The sequence below is a fragment of the Acipenser ruthenus genome, chromosome 11, assembly GCF_902713425.1.
Source record: "Acipenser ruthenus chromosome 11, fAciRut3.2 maternal haplotype, whole genome shotgun sequence".
Classification (NCBI taxonomy): Eukaryota; Metazoa; Chordata; class Actinopteri; order Acipenseriformes; family Acipenseridae; genus Acipenser; species Acipenser ruthenus.
In genome coordinates, this window is record NC_081199.1 from 30,166,894 (window position 1) to 30,182,046 (window position 15,153).

General features: G+C 38.5%; 1 protein-coding gene across 4 annotated transcripts in view; it reads right to left on the bottom strand.

Annotated features, from left to right (window-relative positions):
• pde1a (phosphodiesterase 1A, calmodulin-dependent) overlaps window positions 1-15,153 on the bottom strand; it is a 99,649-nt gene that overhangs the window by 37,763 nt on the left and 46,733 nt on the right. For 3 of the 4 annotated variants that reach the window (XM_034044999.3, XM_059033635.1, XM_059033638.1), the window contains one exon: window positions 13,710-13,736. The exons of the other annotated variant lie outside the window; for it this stretch is intronic. In XM_034044999.3, coding sequence (XP_033900890.2) covers window positions 13,710-13,736 — 27 coding nt within the window. The remainder of the gene's footprint in view (window positions 1-13,709; window positions 13,737-15,153) is intronic. 4 annotated transcript variants of the gene reach the window in all.

Below are 15,153 nucleotides of genomic sequence, written 5' to 3' on the forward strand. Positions count from 1 at the left end.
GTAAATATTAGAAAACTGCCAGTTATTTCACGAGAAAATTTCAAAAAATGTCTCCCCATTTTGTAGTATCAGGAAATGTGTTGGTAACAATATTTACTAAGTTAGCATGCAGGTTTCACTTTTCTTTGGCACTTTGAGACACTCAAAATCCTGGGGTTGTGAATTTGTCTTTCAATGGGTCTAGTAGCAGCACATGGCCTCTGGGTTTAACTAACTGTCTGCTCTCTTGGGAACAGAAAGTAACAAGGGTTTACTGGGTTACAGCTCTCATTGCCTGCTGACCACAGTACAGGAGTAAACTGCTGTATGCTGTGAAGCCCACCACCACTCTTAAGTGGCTCTCTGGAGTTGTTTTAGAGCTAACTGTGACTTGAACTGTGTGTTTACAGTAGCATAGGGCTATAAAATGACCCATGTAACAAAGTCTCCTTTTTTTTTTTTTTTTTTTTTTATAAATTTAGTTGTTGCCAATTATTTTTATTATGGAATAATAAATTATGGAATAAGAAAGGAGCACCTTTCGTACATTTCACATTCAAAAAGCTGACAAATTTTACCAATATAGTAATCAGTAGCCTAGTCTACTACTGTTTAAGCAGTGTCTTTGATATTGAAATCTATGTGAATGCAAGGTAAGGAGGTGCAAACTGTTGCTTGATCCTGTTGTATGCGTCTATTAAAGTAAAGCTTTCCTGCATTATACAGGTAGTTGTTTAGTATCTGCTGGCTCGTCAATGTTACATACCGACGGTATGCAGTATGATACCGTGCTGTACTCTTGATTCTGTTTTGGGAGTTATTCTTTCAGCACCATGAAAAGCGTACTTGGGAAAGTGATTAGTTTTCTTTCGGTCTGAAAGAACAATCATGATTGCAGCTTCCCTGTTTATTTTTTAAACATGTATTAACACTAGTGATGCTGATATCACAATCGTTCTTTTGAATATAATCATTGTATAGATGTGGATGGAACCTTGTATGATCGCTGGGTGTTTTCCATTGTTGTAGTACCTCGGAAAGCGCCTGCATTTCACTTCAGTGATTGGGTGAGTGAGTGCTGGAGTGATGTACTTGCTTTTTAAAAGCGTTATTGTGTGCCTCGCAAAACTGGTTTTATTATTATTATTATTATTATTTTTGTTTATTTAGCAGACACCTTTACCCAAGGCGACTTACAGAGACTAGGGTGTGTGAACTATGCATCAGCTGCAGAGTCACTTACAATTATGTCTCACTCGAAAGACGGAGCACAAGGAGGTTAAGTGACTTGCTCAGGGTCACACAATGAGTCAGTGGCTGAGGTGGGATTTGAACCGGGGACCTCCTGGTTACAAGCCCTTTTCTTTAACCACTGGACCACACAGCCTCCCTCCCTGGTTTTGTGCTTGGCGCATAGTTTCGAACATGGCAGGATCTCGCAAATTGTCAGTCACGCCCACCAAGTTGTGCTATGCATAAATTATATTTGTGCACAGCACAAAACGGATTGTGGCACACTTAAAAATGTTTAGAATATGGTCAATAGCCTTTAACTGCTTAGCCAATCAGCTGTCGGTACAGTGAAAACCTATGTCACCATAACATACATTTATAAAATATGGAATAAGGTTTTGTACAAAATAATATCAAGTGCCATTATAATAGGTTGGGAAGTGCTCAAGGTATAATTAAAAATCTGTGACATACGTGTGCCTCCACTCTATCCCTGTTAGGGGATATGTATCCCCCGGCAGGGAAATAAAGACAATAATATCAATTGTTAAGTCAGTTTTTAGTGTGTGGTTATCGAAGAACCACAGCAATCATCTCCCATGTCTATTTATAATAATAATGGCTTTACTCATTATTGAAATGTGTTAACTGCAAAGTATGATGGACATAAGACTGTAGCTGACATGAACACAGAAACAAAAAAATTGTTAATCCCATGCTGGACTGAAACCGTGGACGCACAAGTCATTAACTGCCCAGCAAGGACTGATACAAATATCTATTATAATACTTGTTCGGTTTTTACATTTAATCTGTTGTCCACAGTGCCATTATTGCACGCACTCAGCCATGGTAAAGGGTACCAAGAATGGCCAGCAGTCACTACCAGCTATTTCTCAAGCAGTGATTTATATTAAAAAAGGTCATATTCACTCCCTTGAGGTTACAGACTTTTACCAGCTGGTCTTAATGAACTAAACTGTCTATTTTTGATAGGTTGAAACAGCAACAATTGCAAGGCACTTTAGATCTGTTATGCAGCATGGGTTGTGTTTAAAGCACAACCCAACATGCCTTGGGTCTGTGCCAGAAAAATATTGGTATTGGCTGTGGTGCATGGAATTTGTTTGAGTCTGTATTTGGATGCTACTCTAATTGTTTTACCATGTGCTTTTCCAATGTATTCTTATATTAAATATGTAATTAAGTGCAGTACCAGTCCAGACTATTTAACCCATACAGTGCAATGTTTATTCATTTTAGTGATCCAAACGCATATTCTCTTTTCATTAAGTCTACACTGAGCAAAGTCATTTCTGACTATTCCAAAAATAAAGTAATACACATATTATGTAGTTCAGTTCAGATATGAATTTTGAAAATACGTTTAAACACAATGCAAGAGGTGTAACGTTATGATACGCCTGGTTCAGTTAACTTATTTCCAAATGCCAATGCCAAAGGGAATACCCACAGAAATAACTGCACAATGCCATAGTTGATCTCACCTGTGCGGTTTTTAAATAAGCATATGTTATAAAAATTTTTGCCCCCCTCCCACCAAAAAAAAAACAAAAACAAACATTGCTCCTTCCAACTCCATTGTTACAATCAATTTATCATTACCACGAATGTGGAGCGTAGCACTGCCACCTGTTGTTTTGTCACAGACCTTTAAGATACTGGTGAGATAAAATGCAGTCTATCATACTTGAAAGAAAGACTGAAAGCTTCTATTTAAAACAAATATATACACAAAAAGAAATGAAACTGCTATGAAATACTGCAAACGATTTTTTTTATGGATTCAGTCTGCAGGCAAGTTCTAGTGTGAACTGCTTGACTTCAAAGAAATGTGTTCACCCCTTATTGAATTCCCACAAACCCTTTCACTTTGGCCATGAAAACTTCTACTCTTTCAGATAAAGCACCAGCAAGATTCCTTTGATGTCTGGTCTAGTACTTCATGGATTGGCTTAGCACATTAAAGGATTTTTTTTTTTTTTTATCACAGTAAATGATAACCTTGGAAAGAATTTAAATTGAAATCTACAAATATCACTTTATATTTTGTCACGCTCACAGCATTTCTTACAACACTACTGAACTGGAAGAGATGCTGGATCCTGCAGCCTAAGTAAATAGTGACACGTTGTAATGGTGCATGTGACAGACAGGACAGCAAATTAATTGGTGCCTTTGCTGACACAGAAACTTTAGAGGCATTTATACCCACATCCATTCATTCCGAGAATAACATTTTGCTTGGCACATGACCTGTGCATGTTCCAGTGTACATATATTACTAACATTTCTAACTGTAATCATTTAAATACAACAATGCTAAAAGAAACTTGATAAGTTCAATGACAAACAGTCAGAGGGTTTTTCAATATCTGTTGGGTGATATCCCGTATCCCTGGTTGTTCCTGGACACTGACGTCACCACCCACACCACTCAAGCCATCCTTTGTGACAAGGAGTTACAGAAAAATACTTGGAGAATGTAATAACAGTATATTTGCTGTTTGTGAAATGTAAAGGGATGTACTATATCTAACAATTAACAAGGGCTTAAATTATATTGTATGGGAGTGATTTAACAAGTAAACAGGGGGAGAATAATAGAGCAACCTGACACAGTGAGTATAGGTGCTAGAATAAATAAGAACAAATGAAATGGATGTGACATTTATGCACTGTGGATTCTAATTAAAATAAATAGAATTGAACAGATTGATTTGCGATGTTGTAACATCTGATTAGCATTCACTGGGACTCATATTTACTCGGTTAACCTGCTCGCATATTCATATTATTTGTTTACTGAATTGAGTATTATTTCCTATAGAAAAGACAACATTGATGAATGCATTCTTTTCCATGGAATTGATATTTACACTGAAGCTGGGACATTGCCTGGCTATTGTTGATTGCTAAACTTAATGTGCTGATTTATGCTACTTTGATATTAATCTTGCTTTCTGCTGTACTATTTTCTAATTTTCTTGATAAAATTCATAAAAGATACACCAGCATTGTATGATTTAATGCTAAACTGTTTCTCGACAATCTTGAACTCATAAGGATGAAATGTACCATTAAAGTGCTAATTAAATTGAAACCATTACACATATTAATGAATTGTTCTTAATTTCAGGTCACAGGTCAGCTCAGTTAAAAAGAACAGTTATTGTAAATAGGGAGGAATACATTTAAATCAATATGCAGATGGTCTGCCTGTAAACACATTATGGACATTTTTCTATACAACAACTTCTGGCACCCAGAATGGAACATTCTTTTTCTAGAATTTTAATGGCATCACACCGTCATCGCACTATACTTTTCTAGACAGTCAAATCCCACTGTTAAAGTATTTCAATACAAAGGTACTTAATGGAATAGATTTGGAGTTACGAATCATGTATCATTTACCAGATATATTTAGTTTGAACTTAAAGCTGTTGAAATGTATTCATATTAGAGTGAAACTACTGATACTGATGACGAGGGATAACTGCATGAAACACATATTAACAGAACATAGTTTAAAGAAGAAACATTTAAAAAATAATCACATTTACCCCTCCTCAGAGACTATTAGAACAATCCAGTTACAACTGTTGCTAAACCGGATGGCCCATGATTAGGTAAGTAAGTAAATGTATGAGCCAACCGAAGAGCCGGGAGTCTAACTGTGGGAGTCCTGCGAAGAGAAGCTGTTGGAGAAAATCCGAACCTAGCAGCGCTCTGGAAGATGCTAACTACTAGACAGGTCTGTACACTCCCCCCACCGCTCCTGCTCCCACTACTACTGTACCTATCTGTCTCACCTGTCTTGCTATGACTATCTCTCACATCCCTGTTATTCTGTCCTCTCACTCCCGTCCTCTGTCCTCTCTCCGCCACTGCTCCCCTAACCCCTCTAGCCTCCCCCCCCCCCCCCCCACTCCCCACTCTCTCCCCTCCCGCTGCCCTGTCCTCTATCTACGTCCTGTCCCATACTCCGCGTCTCACTGGACGGGGAGATGGGACTGGTCTTCTCCTCTCTCCCTCCTTACTCTTTTCTGTCCGCTCTGACCTCTCCTCATTCTCTGTTAACACCTTTGAATTTCACGCTGTCCAACTAACCTCTCCCTGTCAACTCCTGCTAATTGTACTGTACCGTCCCCCTGGACCTCTCACTCACTTTCTCGATGAACTCGACTATCTCCTCTCCTCTCTCCCCTCTCTGTCTACCCCAACTGTCCTGTTAGGTGATTTCCATCTCTCCACCCCCACCCACTTTGCCTGATTCCTTCCTCTCCTTCACTCCTTCAACTTCTCTCTCTCTCCACCCCCTCCTACCCACAAAGTTGGTCGTCAACTGGACCTCACCTTCTCCAGGGCCTGCTGGCCCTCCACCCTCTCTGTCACCCCTCTGGACCTTTCTGATCACTATTTCATCTCTTTTTATCTGTCTCTCCCCTCTCTCACTACTCCACTTACCCCTGCTGTCACCTCCCACCGTAACCTCAGGAGTCCCCCAAGCATCAGTCGGGCCCTCTCCTGTTCTCTCTCTACACCAGCTCCCTGGGCCCCCTCATCGCATTCTATGGTTTCTGATACCATTTCTATGCTGATGATGCTCAGATATTCCTCTCCTTCCCCCCCTTCTGACCCCACTATCCCGTCCCGTACCTCATATTAAGATCATTTTAAGGAATAGCTCTACAAGCCACAATGGAGCCAATATTGCCATTAGTGTGGAGGGCAGCAGTGTGGAGTAGTGGTTAGGGCTCTGGACTCTTGACTCGAGGGTTGTGGGTTCAATCCCCAGTGGGGGACACTGCTGTTGTACCCTTCAGCAAGGTACTTTACCTAGATTGCTCCAGTAATAACCCAACTGTATAAATGGGTAATTGTATGTAAAAATAATGCGATATCTGTAAAAAAAAAAGTGAAATAATGTATAATGTGATATGTTGTAACAATTGTAAGTCGCCCTGGATAAGGGCGTCTGCTAAGAAATAAATAATAATAATTAGTCTAGCAAAAAGCATCATAGACTTGAACACCTATGGAACAAGAATCCACCATGGAGGCAAGGGGCCTGCTCATTTGAGAATTGCACAAAACAAAAATGTTAAAAATGAAGACTCTACAAGGATAAAAGGAGAAATGACTGTGGTACTATAGCTAATGAGTTTTAAGGGGGCTTGTGCCAATATAAACATTTCAGATAAGTGAGAATGAACCTGCAAATCAATGGACTGTTTTATGAAGCTTTCGAATTATATGTTGAATTAAGCTACATTGTTTTTGTATATGCAACTGGTGCAAATCTGTAGTAGATTATGTGATAGTAATATGAACAAGACCCCACAAAACTAGAAGCCTATTTAGAAGAAAAAAAAAAAACAATAACCCCTTAAAAGGAGTGGTTAATTAGTCAGCACACACCTATCAGCTACAAGCTTCAGGCTTTTTATACATCCCTGTGGAGATGAATTACTACCTTTTAGAAAATATAGGTTAGGATTGTAATGATACCTAAAAAATAAAAACACGTCATATGATGTATATTATCATTTTAGAATTCTGATTTCCATTACACGAGAGTAGATGTTAAAACCTCATGCAGATTTGAACTCGGCTTTCGCCAAGATAAGCACCAACTAAGACGTAGCTTTACAGTAAACTAATGTGATCCATATGTGTCTCCATCCATTTGCGCGTCATTCCATATGATGATGTAGATATCCTTTTGTCTGGTGTTGATGGCTGAAGTGTAATGCTGGCTCCGGGGATCAACCACAGTGCGGTCTCCCCAGCGCATCAGCATGACAACCATGTGGATTGAGCTAAGTAGGGTACATCTCTGGGGTCTTTAAGTGGGCACCTTCCAACCTCTGTGTTTCGTCGACTAGCCCACGACACCTCAAGAGGGCTCGATGGTGATTCTGGCATCAGCATCCCAGCATCACCCCCCTCCGTCCCCCACTCAACTCAGCCCAGCTTACTTACCCGTACATCAGCTTTCCTTTCTATTGTGCATGAGATCCCCAGCCAGAATCTTTCCGTCTCAACCACAACCAGTTGCTGCTCTTCTCTGCTGCTTCAGATAAGTTCTTCACTGTGCGACGCAACTCTTGGCCACTGAATCCGACATCTCTGAGAAACCAGGTTGTAGAGTATGCCACAAATACTCGACAACCCACCTCCACTGGGTAAACCCAGACTCTCCATCCTCGCTGTTCCGCTTCAGTGGCTAGTTGAGCATACCACAGTTTCTTCCTCTCATACGTCTCATCTACAGCATCCTCCCATGGCACTGTTAACTCTACCAGGTGAACAAGGCGTGCTGATCCAGACCACAAGACAATATCTGATCGAAGGTTAGTGTTGGCAATCTCAGGTGGAAAAATAAGCCGTTGACCAACATCTGCCAGCATTTTCCAGTTGTCCTGGGTGAGGATTGGTTTTAACACCTTTTCTTGGTGGTTGCTGTCCTGGGTGGAGGAATGTTGTCTTTTGTGTGTAATGTTTTGATGGAACAGGTGGCAACTTATTGGTCATGTTACGCTTGTCTTCCAATGCTAAGGCCAAACATTGCAGCACCTGGTCATGGCGCCAAGTAATCCGTCCTTGGCTAAGTGCCTTAAAATGTGCCTTAATGTTGCAGGTGATGAACACAAAGGACATGAGGGATCCTCTGCTACCCAGAGGTTTACGTTCTGTGGTGATGGGAGAACATCATATGTTGGCCTGATGAGGAAACTGATCCTGCTCTGTTCAATTGACCATAGTCTTGCCAGGCAATCTTGCGTTGTTCCACACTCTCCCATCTCATCCATTCTCCCTGCTTGGCCTGGGAAATGGCCTTTATGCACCTCATCCTCTCCTCCTGCTTTTGCACCTCGTTGACTACCAGCTTCCTCCGTTGAGCTGTGGCTGCCTTGTGCCATGTAGGAGGAGCTGAACTGAGACCAAGACCCCCTCTTCCATGCTGAACTTGCCCCATGATATCACCAATTCGAAGGGCAGCCTCCACAGCTTCCTTTGCCGCCCACTTCCAGTTTTCAACACAGGTGCTGCCTCCCTTACGCATTTGTCGCGTGACTCTACTACTGTCATTTCCAGTCTGACCTTGGCGCACTTAAACTCCTCGATTAGAGCGGAGACTGGTAGCTGCTGAGGCAGCGTGGAACTCCCAACCATTTCCTGATGTATGAACTGATTAAAGCTTCCAGCTTCTCTACTGTTGTCAAAGAAACCTCGTACACAGTCAGTGGCCACAGCAACCTCGGCAGTAGACCAAACTGCAAGCACTAAGAGTTTGTTTGCCTGGTAAAGCGCTGCTGTCTATTATCTTCAACCCTTCCACTGTTTGTTGTCTAACTTCTCCCACATGAACTGTGTCCTTTAGATCCCTGTTGTACCATCTCCCAAGACTCTTCACTGGCTTCTCAGACACTGTTGGTATTGCCTCACCATTAATGAAGAACGTTTTATCTACTACTTTACCTTTAATTATAAAGATGCTCCTTGATTTAGTGGGCTTGAATTGCATTCGTGCCCATTCAATGTTATTGGTTAATATGCCCAATAACCGATTAGTGCAGGCTACTGTTGTAGTCATGGTTGTCATGTCATCCATGTATGCTCGAATTGGTGGTAGCCGCATTCCAGAAGCCAAGCACTCTCCTCCCACTACCCATTTTGATGCCCTAATGATTACTTCCATTGCCATGGTAAAAGCCAGTGGAGAAATGGTGCATCCTGCCATTATTATTATTATTATTATTATTATTATTATTATTATTATTATTATTATTATTTATTTCTTAGCAGACTCATCCAGGGCGACTTACAATTGTTACAAGATATCACATTATTTTTTTTTACATACAATTACCCATTTATACAGTTGGGTTTTTACTGGAGCAATCTAGGTAAAGTACCTTGAATATATATATATATATATATATATATATATATATATATATATATATATATATATATATATATATATATATATATACTATTTGTGGCTTTTTTAATCAATGCCAATACTACACTTCAAATTTCAAGTGTATTATATATTTGAATGGGACTTCAAAAAAACCTCTTTCAGATGCCACTGTAACTGGTAACCTGGCAACAGGCTGCATAATGTTCATATCACTACCCACATCAGTAAAGCTAGCATTTATCATTAAAGCCCTGCCCACACTATGCCTTTAAGCCATATTAGTTGCCTTTAAACCGGCTTAAAAGTGCTAAATAAGGCTCCTGAAGGAGTTGAGGATGACTATCAATACTACTGTACCGTATACAATTTCTGAAGCTTGTTTGTAAAATGGTGAATCATGGAGCATCGTGATCAGATGCCGAAACCAAGGCACAGTGATATCTGGAGCGATAAAATCGGTCAAGGAGAACTTCAGAATTCAAAACGAAACGCACACGTTATGATAAAATGTACCTTGTGTTTTTAAGAAACAAAGCCATAACGTTCATGCTAAGAAGCACCATGTCTTCCGTGGGCACGCGCTCCATATTTGCCGGGTTGTAAGCATAAAATAATGTGCATGGTGGGATAATGTCATATTAAGTCCCACAGTCCATTGCACTGCTAGGAATTGTAACCAAACTATATTAATAGTGTGTGTACGCATTAAGCCCCAATGGTACTTTAGTGTGAATGCTTTGAGCTGGATTAATTAAAACGGTTTTGAGATGGGTTATGCAGTGTAGACAGGGCCTAAGATTACCAATTAATTAAGAATTCAAAATCGCTATTAAAATACAGATATATTATGCATGACGAAATTGCTCTTCTAATAAACAAGATTTGTGTGACGGACAAGAAGTTTTATTTATATTTGTAGAGAGCCCCGCAAGTTTCTGAAAACTGAATTGCGGAAGTCTAGCACCAAAGTACAAACATTTTAAAAAGTGTTTACGTCCCACCCCTATAACTTCTGATTGGCTAGCTGTGGAAGAAGATGATCTACTATTGGTTACAAAGAAACCCAGAAATGGCTGCCAAGAGAGCCTCTGTCAAGGCACAGACTAATCTTTTAAATTTAAGTATTATTTACGTTTTTTTGTAAATTAGCAATGCACTTGTTGGGATGTTTAAAAAAAAAAACTGTACAGTTTACTGTTTACTGTTGCTAACCTAGCTTATTTACCATATTTACGTATTTTTTAAAATTTGAACGCTATATAAAAAAAAATGCCATCAGGGTATGAAACCAGGATCACCCTGCTGCAGCAGTGGTCCAGTTAGTCATCATGGGACAAGATGTTAGATGACGAAAAATAGCTGTAAAATATATTTTGTGTTTGCAGAATATGATGGAGCCTACTGTAAATATTGTGTCTATTTTGGTAGAAAAACAGTAAAAAACAGAGAAACTTGACAGGTTTTACACAAGTCCTTTAAAAGTAAAGGAGTACTACTTATTATAGTTGTACTCTTAGTATGTTACATTAGCTAATGTGTTCAAAACTGCACTGAAAGGAACATTTCCTTAAAGTATGTTATACATTTGTTGAGGTGAGGTGGGGTCACAGGGAACCTTTTGTGTATCTTGAAGAATTTATTGAACCAGTCAAGCTACAAGGCTAGATCCGCCCCTGTTAATCACTAATTGATTGATTGTATTCACTGTTAAATAAAACCAAAAGTTATATTCTACTTTTTTGTGTGTGTTTTGTGCGACGGGGAGTGGGCAAATAGATTTTTAGAAGGACAAGTATATTTTTCTAGCATTTTGTCCCTTGGACAAGTTTTTTCAAAAATTGCACACTCCTCTAAACACACTTGCTTTTACATTGAGTTTAATGAAATATACAGACAAAGCATAGCACCATATTATTCTTAACGTAACAGATACCATATTTTGTAATGAAAATACATGTGTTATAACACGTGTTTCTTTTTAGACTCATGTTGCAAATGGAAGTGCAAAATTGATTTATGGAATTATTTTATTAGCTACAAATTATGATCCTGACAGCAGGTTTGCTTTATTTTTTGTCATTGTTTTTGTGAACAATGTGATAAGGATTTCTGTCTAATCCTAATCAAGGATAGGCTTACAACTAAAGGTCCTGCTGTTCTGGCCTTGAACAGATTGCAATGGTGAAAAAAAAAAAAAAAAAACCTTTTGGCATTTTCAAACTGCACAGTAAAATAAATAAGTCACGAATGTGCAGCAAAATAAACAGAAGCTCATTGTAATTGCATTCTGACAGCCCCATCTATCTGTAATGATTGCAGTCAGAATTATTTAACAGTGAAAAGTATACATATCAAGAATGGTAAAGGATTAGATTTTTCACAGTTTAAATTTCACAGTATTGAAAAATAGGATATTGCATTTTTATGCAGTGATTCCTTTACACCTTAATATTTTTTGGCTACAAAAGAATAACTATTACAACTAGTTGGATACAAATGCATAATTCTGTACCCCCAGAGCCAGACTGACACATGACACATGTGTATGAATGTGGGAATTGAAATGGCAAATTGTCTTTAGGAGTGCTATATGTGTACTGAATGTCACGCTGGCTCTTGGGGTGTGATGCCATTCAAGTTAGATCTCCCTAATAAAACATAAGACTTACAACGAGCTGGCTTGGGGTGAAATGGGCAATGGCAGCACATTTTGTCTATAATTCAGTTAAATCAATTAAATGAGGATCATTAAAAAGCCACAGTGGATGATTTAATTGATGTAAACAATGGCAGATCTAAATACTAGAGACGGCTGTGTGGTCCAGTGGTTAAAGAAAAGGGCTTGTAACCAGGAGGTCCCCGGTTCACATCTCACCTCAGCCACTGACTCATTGTGACCCTGAGCAAGTCATTTAACCTCCTTGTGCTCCGTCTTCCAGGTGAGACGTAGTTGTAAGTGACTCTGCAGCTGATGCATAGTTCACACACCCTAGTCTCTGTAAGTTGCCTTGGATAAAGGTGTCTGCTAAATAAACAAATAAATACTGCCTTCCTTTAAATGGCCATATAGAACCCTTCCTGGTGCTTTTAATGTGTTTAGAAACAGAAATGCACCAAGTGAAGCAAATGTAGAAGTCTGACTCTTGTACATTGACTTCTATTATCTCATGGGTGGTATTTCAATCTGTTAGACTCTTTAGATGGTTGGGGGTTCCTTGTTTTTTTTTTTTAGTTTATTCTTAACAAATGTGGTCTGAGTAAGAGATTTCATGCAGAAAGTGAGGCCAGGATAAGACGCAGAACTACAGGGGCCCCCTGGCAGGTGTGGAAGACAAATAGGAAGGGCCGACTGAATATCTAGTTGAATTAGAAGCAATGAATAACTGCAAAGCAAATACGTCAGCGTGGTCTGCATTCACGTATATTACACGCACAGTAATCACAGACAATTGAACTGAAAAACACATCAGATCAGAGAAGCAGGTAGATATCAAGACTGCAAACTGTTTAAAGAGCCTTTTTTCATTCTCTGTTTTTAATTCCATCTTCAAAAATTCTGAATAAAACTGAATGGCGGTGTAAATATGCATTGGTTTAAAAACAGACTTTCAAAAGTCTGAATTAGGGATATTAATGCAGATAGCTTGTCATATTAGTAGGAGGTTTTATTTATTATCTGCCTAAAAATGTTTTATGGTTCTGCTAATAGAGGATAAGTACTGTCATGTAGGGTTAGATATTTTGTACTTTACATACATTATCCATATTTTTTAAATACAATCTGCCGGTTTGAGTGCTTCTCTTGTCTTGCTCCAGTTCTGTGGAATAAGCTACAGTTTTTCTATATACAATTTATGAATGTATATCTGTATGTATGTGTGCATGCATGTGTGTATTACATTAGCTGGGTTATTGAACATTGCTATTAAGCTGCATGCCCTACAACGTTTCTTCCCATGTGATAGATGATTGATTAGCATGTTTTTCTAGCGAAAGTGGCATACTGCAGATTTGGAGACTTGTACAGTTAATGTGGTACCAATATTAAAGAAAATATTAAAAACAGTTCTAGTAGACACAATAAAAACATATACCATTCAATTATACATGGTTCTATAGGTTAGAATTAAAATAAATATGTGGTATTTGGTATTTGGTATTTTGGTATCCCAAAAAACTGGCACATACTGTCGTGCCACCTACCCACTTAACAAATGACATTTGGCTGAAACACAATTCTATATAGTTCTATGACTGTCTTTCACAAGATATGAAGAAATAACTGGTGAAACAATGTATAGAATTTAGTTTTTGGTCCTCCCAATAGCTGTCTACTTTGAAGCTGAAGAAGCTATGCCATTCTGTTTTATTCAGAACTTTTGAAGGTGGAATTAAAAAGAAATTCTGCATTCCACTCTTTCAGATGTCACCTTTACAATAAATATATAGGTATATGTACAAACCACATTGTCTTTTGGAACTACTAACGGTAAATAATCTAGATGAATAGGAATAAAGAGCATTAATATCACTGACTTACCTTTGGGAGGTGTTTTTGTATTTCTGCCTGAAAAAAGCAGATAAAATCAATTTAACAAACTTCCAAATTAATTATAAATGTTTTATGTTTGATTGGACATGTAGGAGTCTGTTCACAGTGCTGGAACTATAACTCTGTAGGGAGACAGTGTTGCAGAGGTAGAGGAGGGGAGATGGAAGCAGAAAAGCAAATGTGAATGCTCAGAGCAGATATAAAGGCTCCATTTAATTTGGTAAGCAGAGCCCTTCAACTCACATCAGAATACATTCTGGTATATTTTAGCTTACCCAGATTCCTTTCACAGCAGGACTACACTTTCTAGAATGCAGTGGGATGTGAGCTGAAAACTGTCCAAGTGTACATGGAGTCATATGGTAACCCTATACATGTGGGTCAGTGAAAACAGATGTATAAAAACTAAGTGGGTTCTAATTTGCTGCAGAGCCCAGGGAGGAAAACACTTTCATTAAGTCAAGAGAGGCAAACTTTCTTGAAATCAAGTAGATTTTACCTGTCATTAAGATGTGCCATTGATGTCTGTATCTGGCAGGCTGGATATTTATCATATTTGGTAAAATTCCTAATTGAATTCTTCTCAGCACAGTGGGATACTCTGCATAGCTTTATTGATGTAGGGCTACTGTATGTTAGTAATTAGAAAAATCCCATCAAAGGGAAAACATAGCATGCGTAATACAGGATGTTCATCACAAGGCTTCTTCTGGGTGTTCTGAAAACTTCTGAACAGCTGAGCCATGATCACCTATGAAGATTGTAATAGTGCAAGATCTTAAATGTGTCTTGCTTATTTACCAGTATATTGGCCCTTGAAATTACAGCCAGCCCGCAAATGAATTCCACTCACTGCTGGCTCAGAAGCTTAATGGGAGGGGCTGTTTTTTTGGTACATACAAGCCATTCCTTAGCAACACAGAATAACTGCCTCTTGAGGGGAAATCAGTGGGATTAAAATGGATTAAAAGATTAAAAAAACTGACATGAGAAATAAAATATGATTTTTAAAATGATACACACTTATTTATCCAAGTATTAACCTTTTTCTTTTTCTTAAATGGTCTAATTTATTTTTTATTTGTTTTTTTCATGTGTTTTTTGGGGGTTGGGGCTAGGTATATATATATATATATATATATATATATATATATATATATATATATATATATTTTTTTTTTTGGAAATAAATTTGGAGAACATAATGTGGGAAACGTTCTTGTTTTTAAATGAAATCAGTAATACCGTTCAACCAGCTTTTCTGGTACCCAAATAGCCCTCCAGTGACCTGTTCTGCTCTTTGTTTTTTAAGTTTCTAGATTTGGAGAGTCAAATAAAATTGTTTACAGTTCAATTGCTGTAGATTATTCAAACTAATTGATTTTACCATGTATTCACTACACTGTATGAAAAAGGCAGTTAATTACTTGCT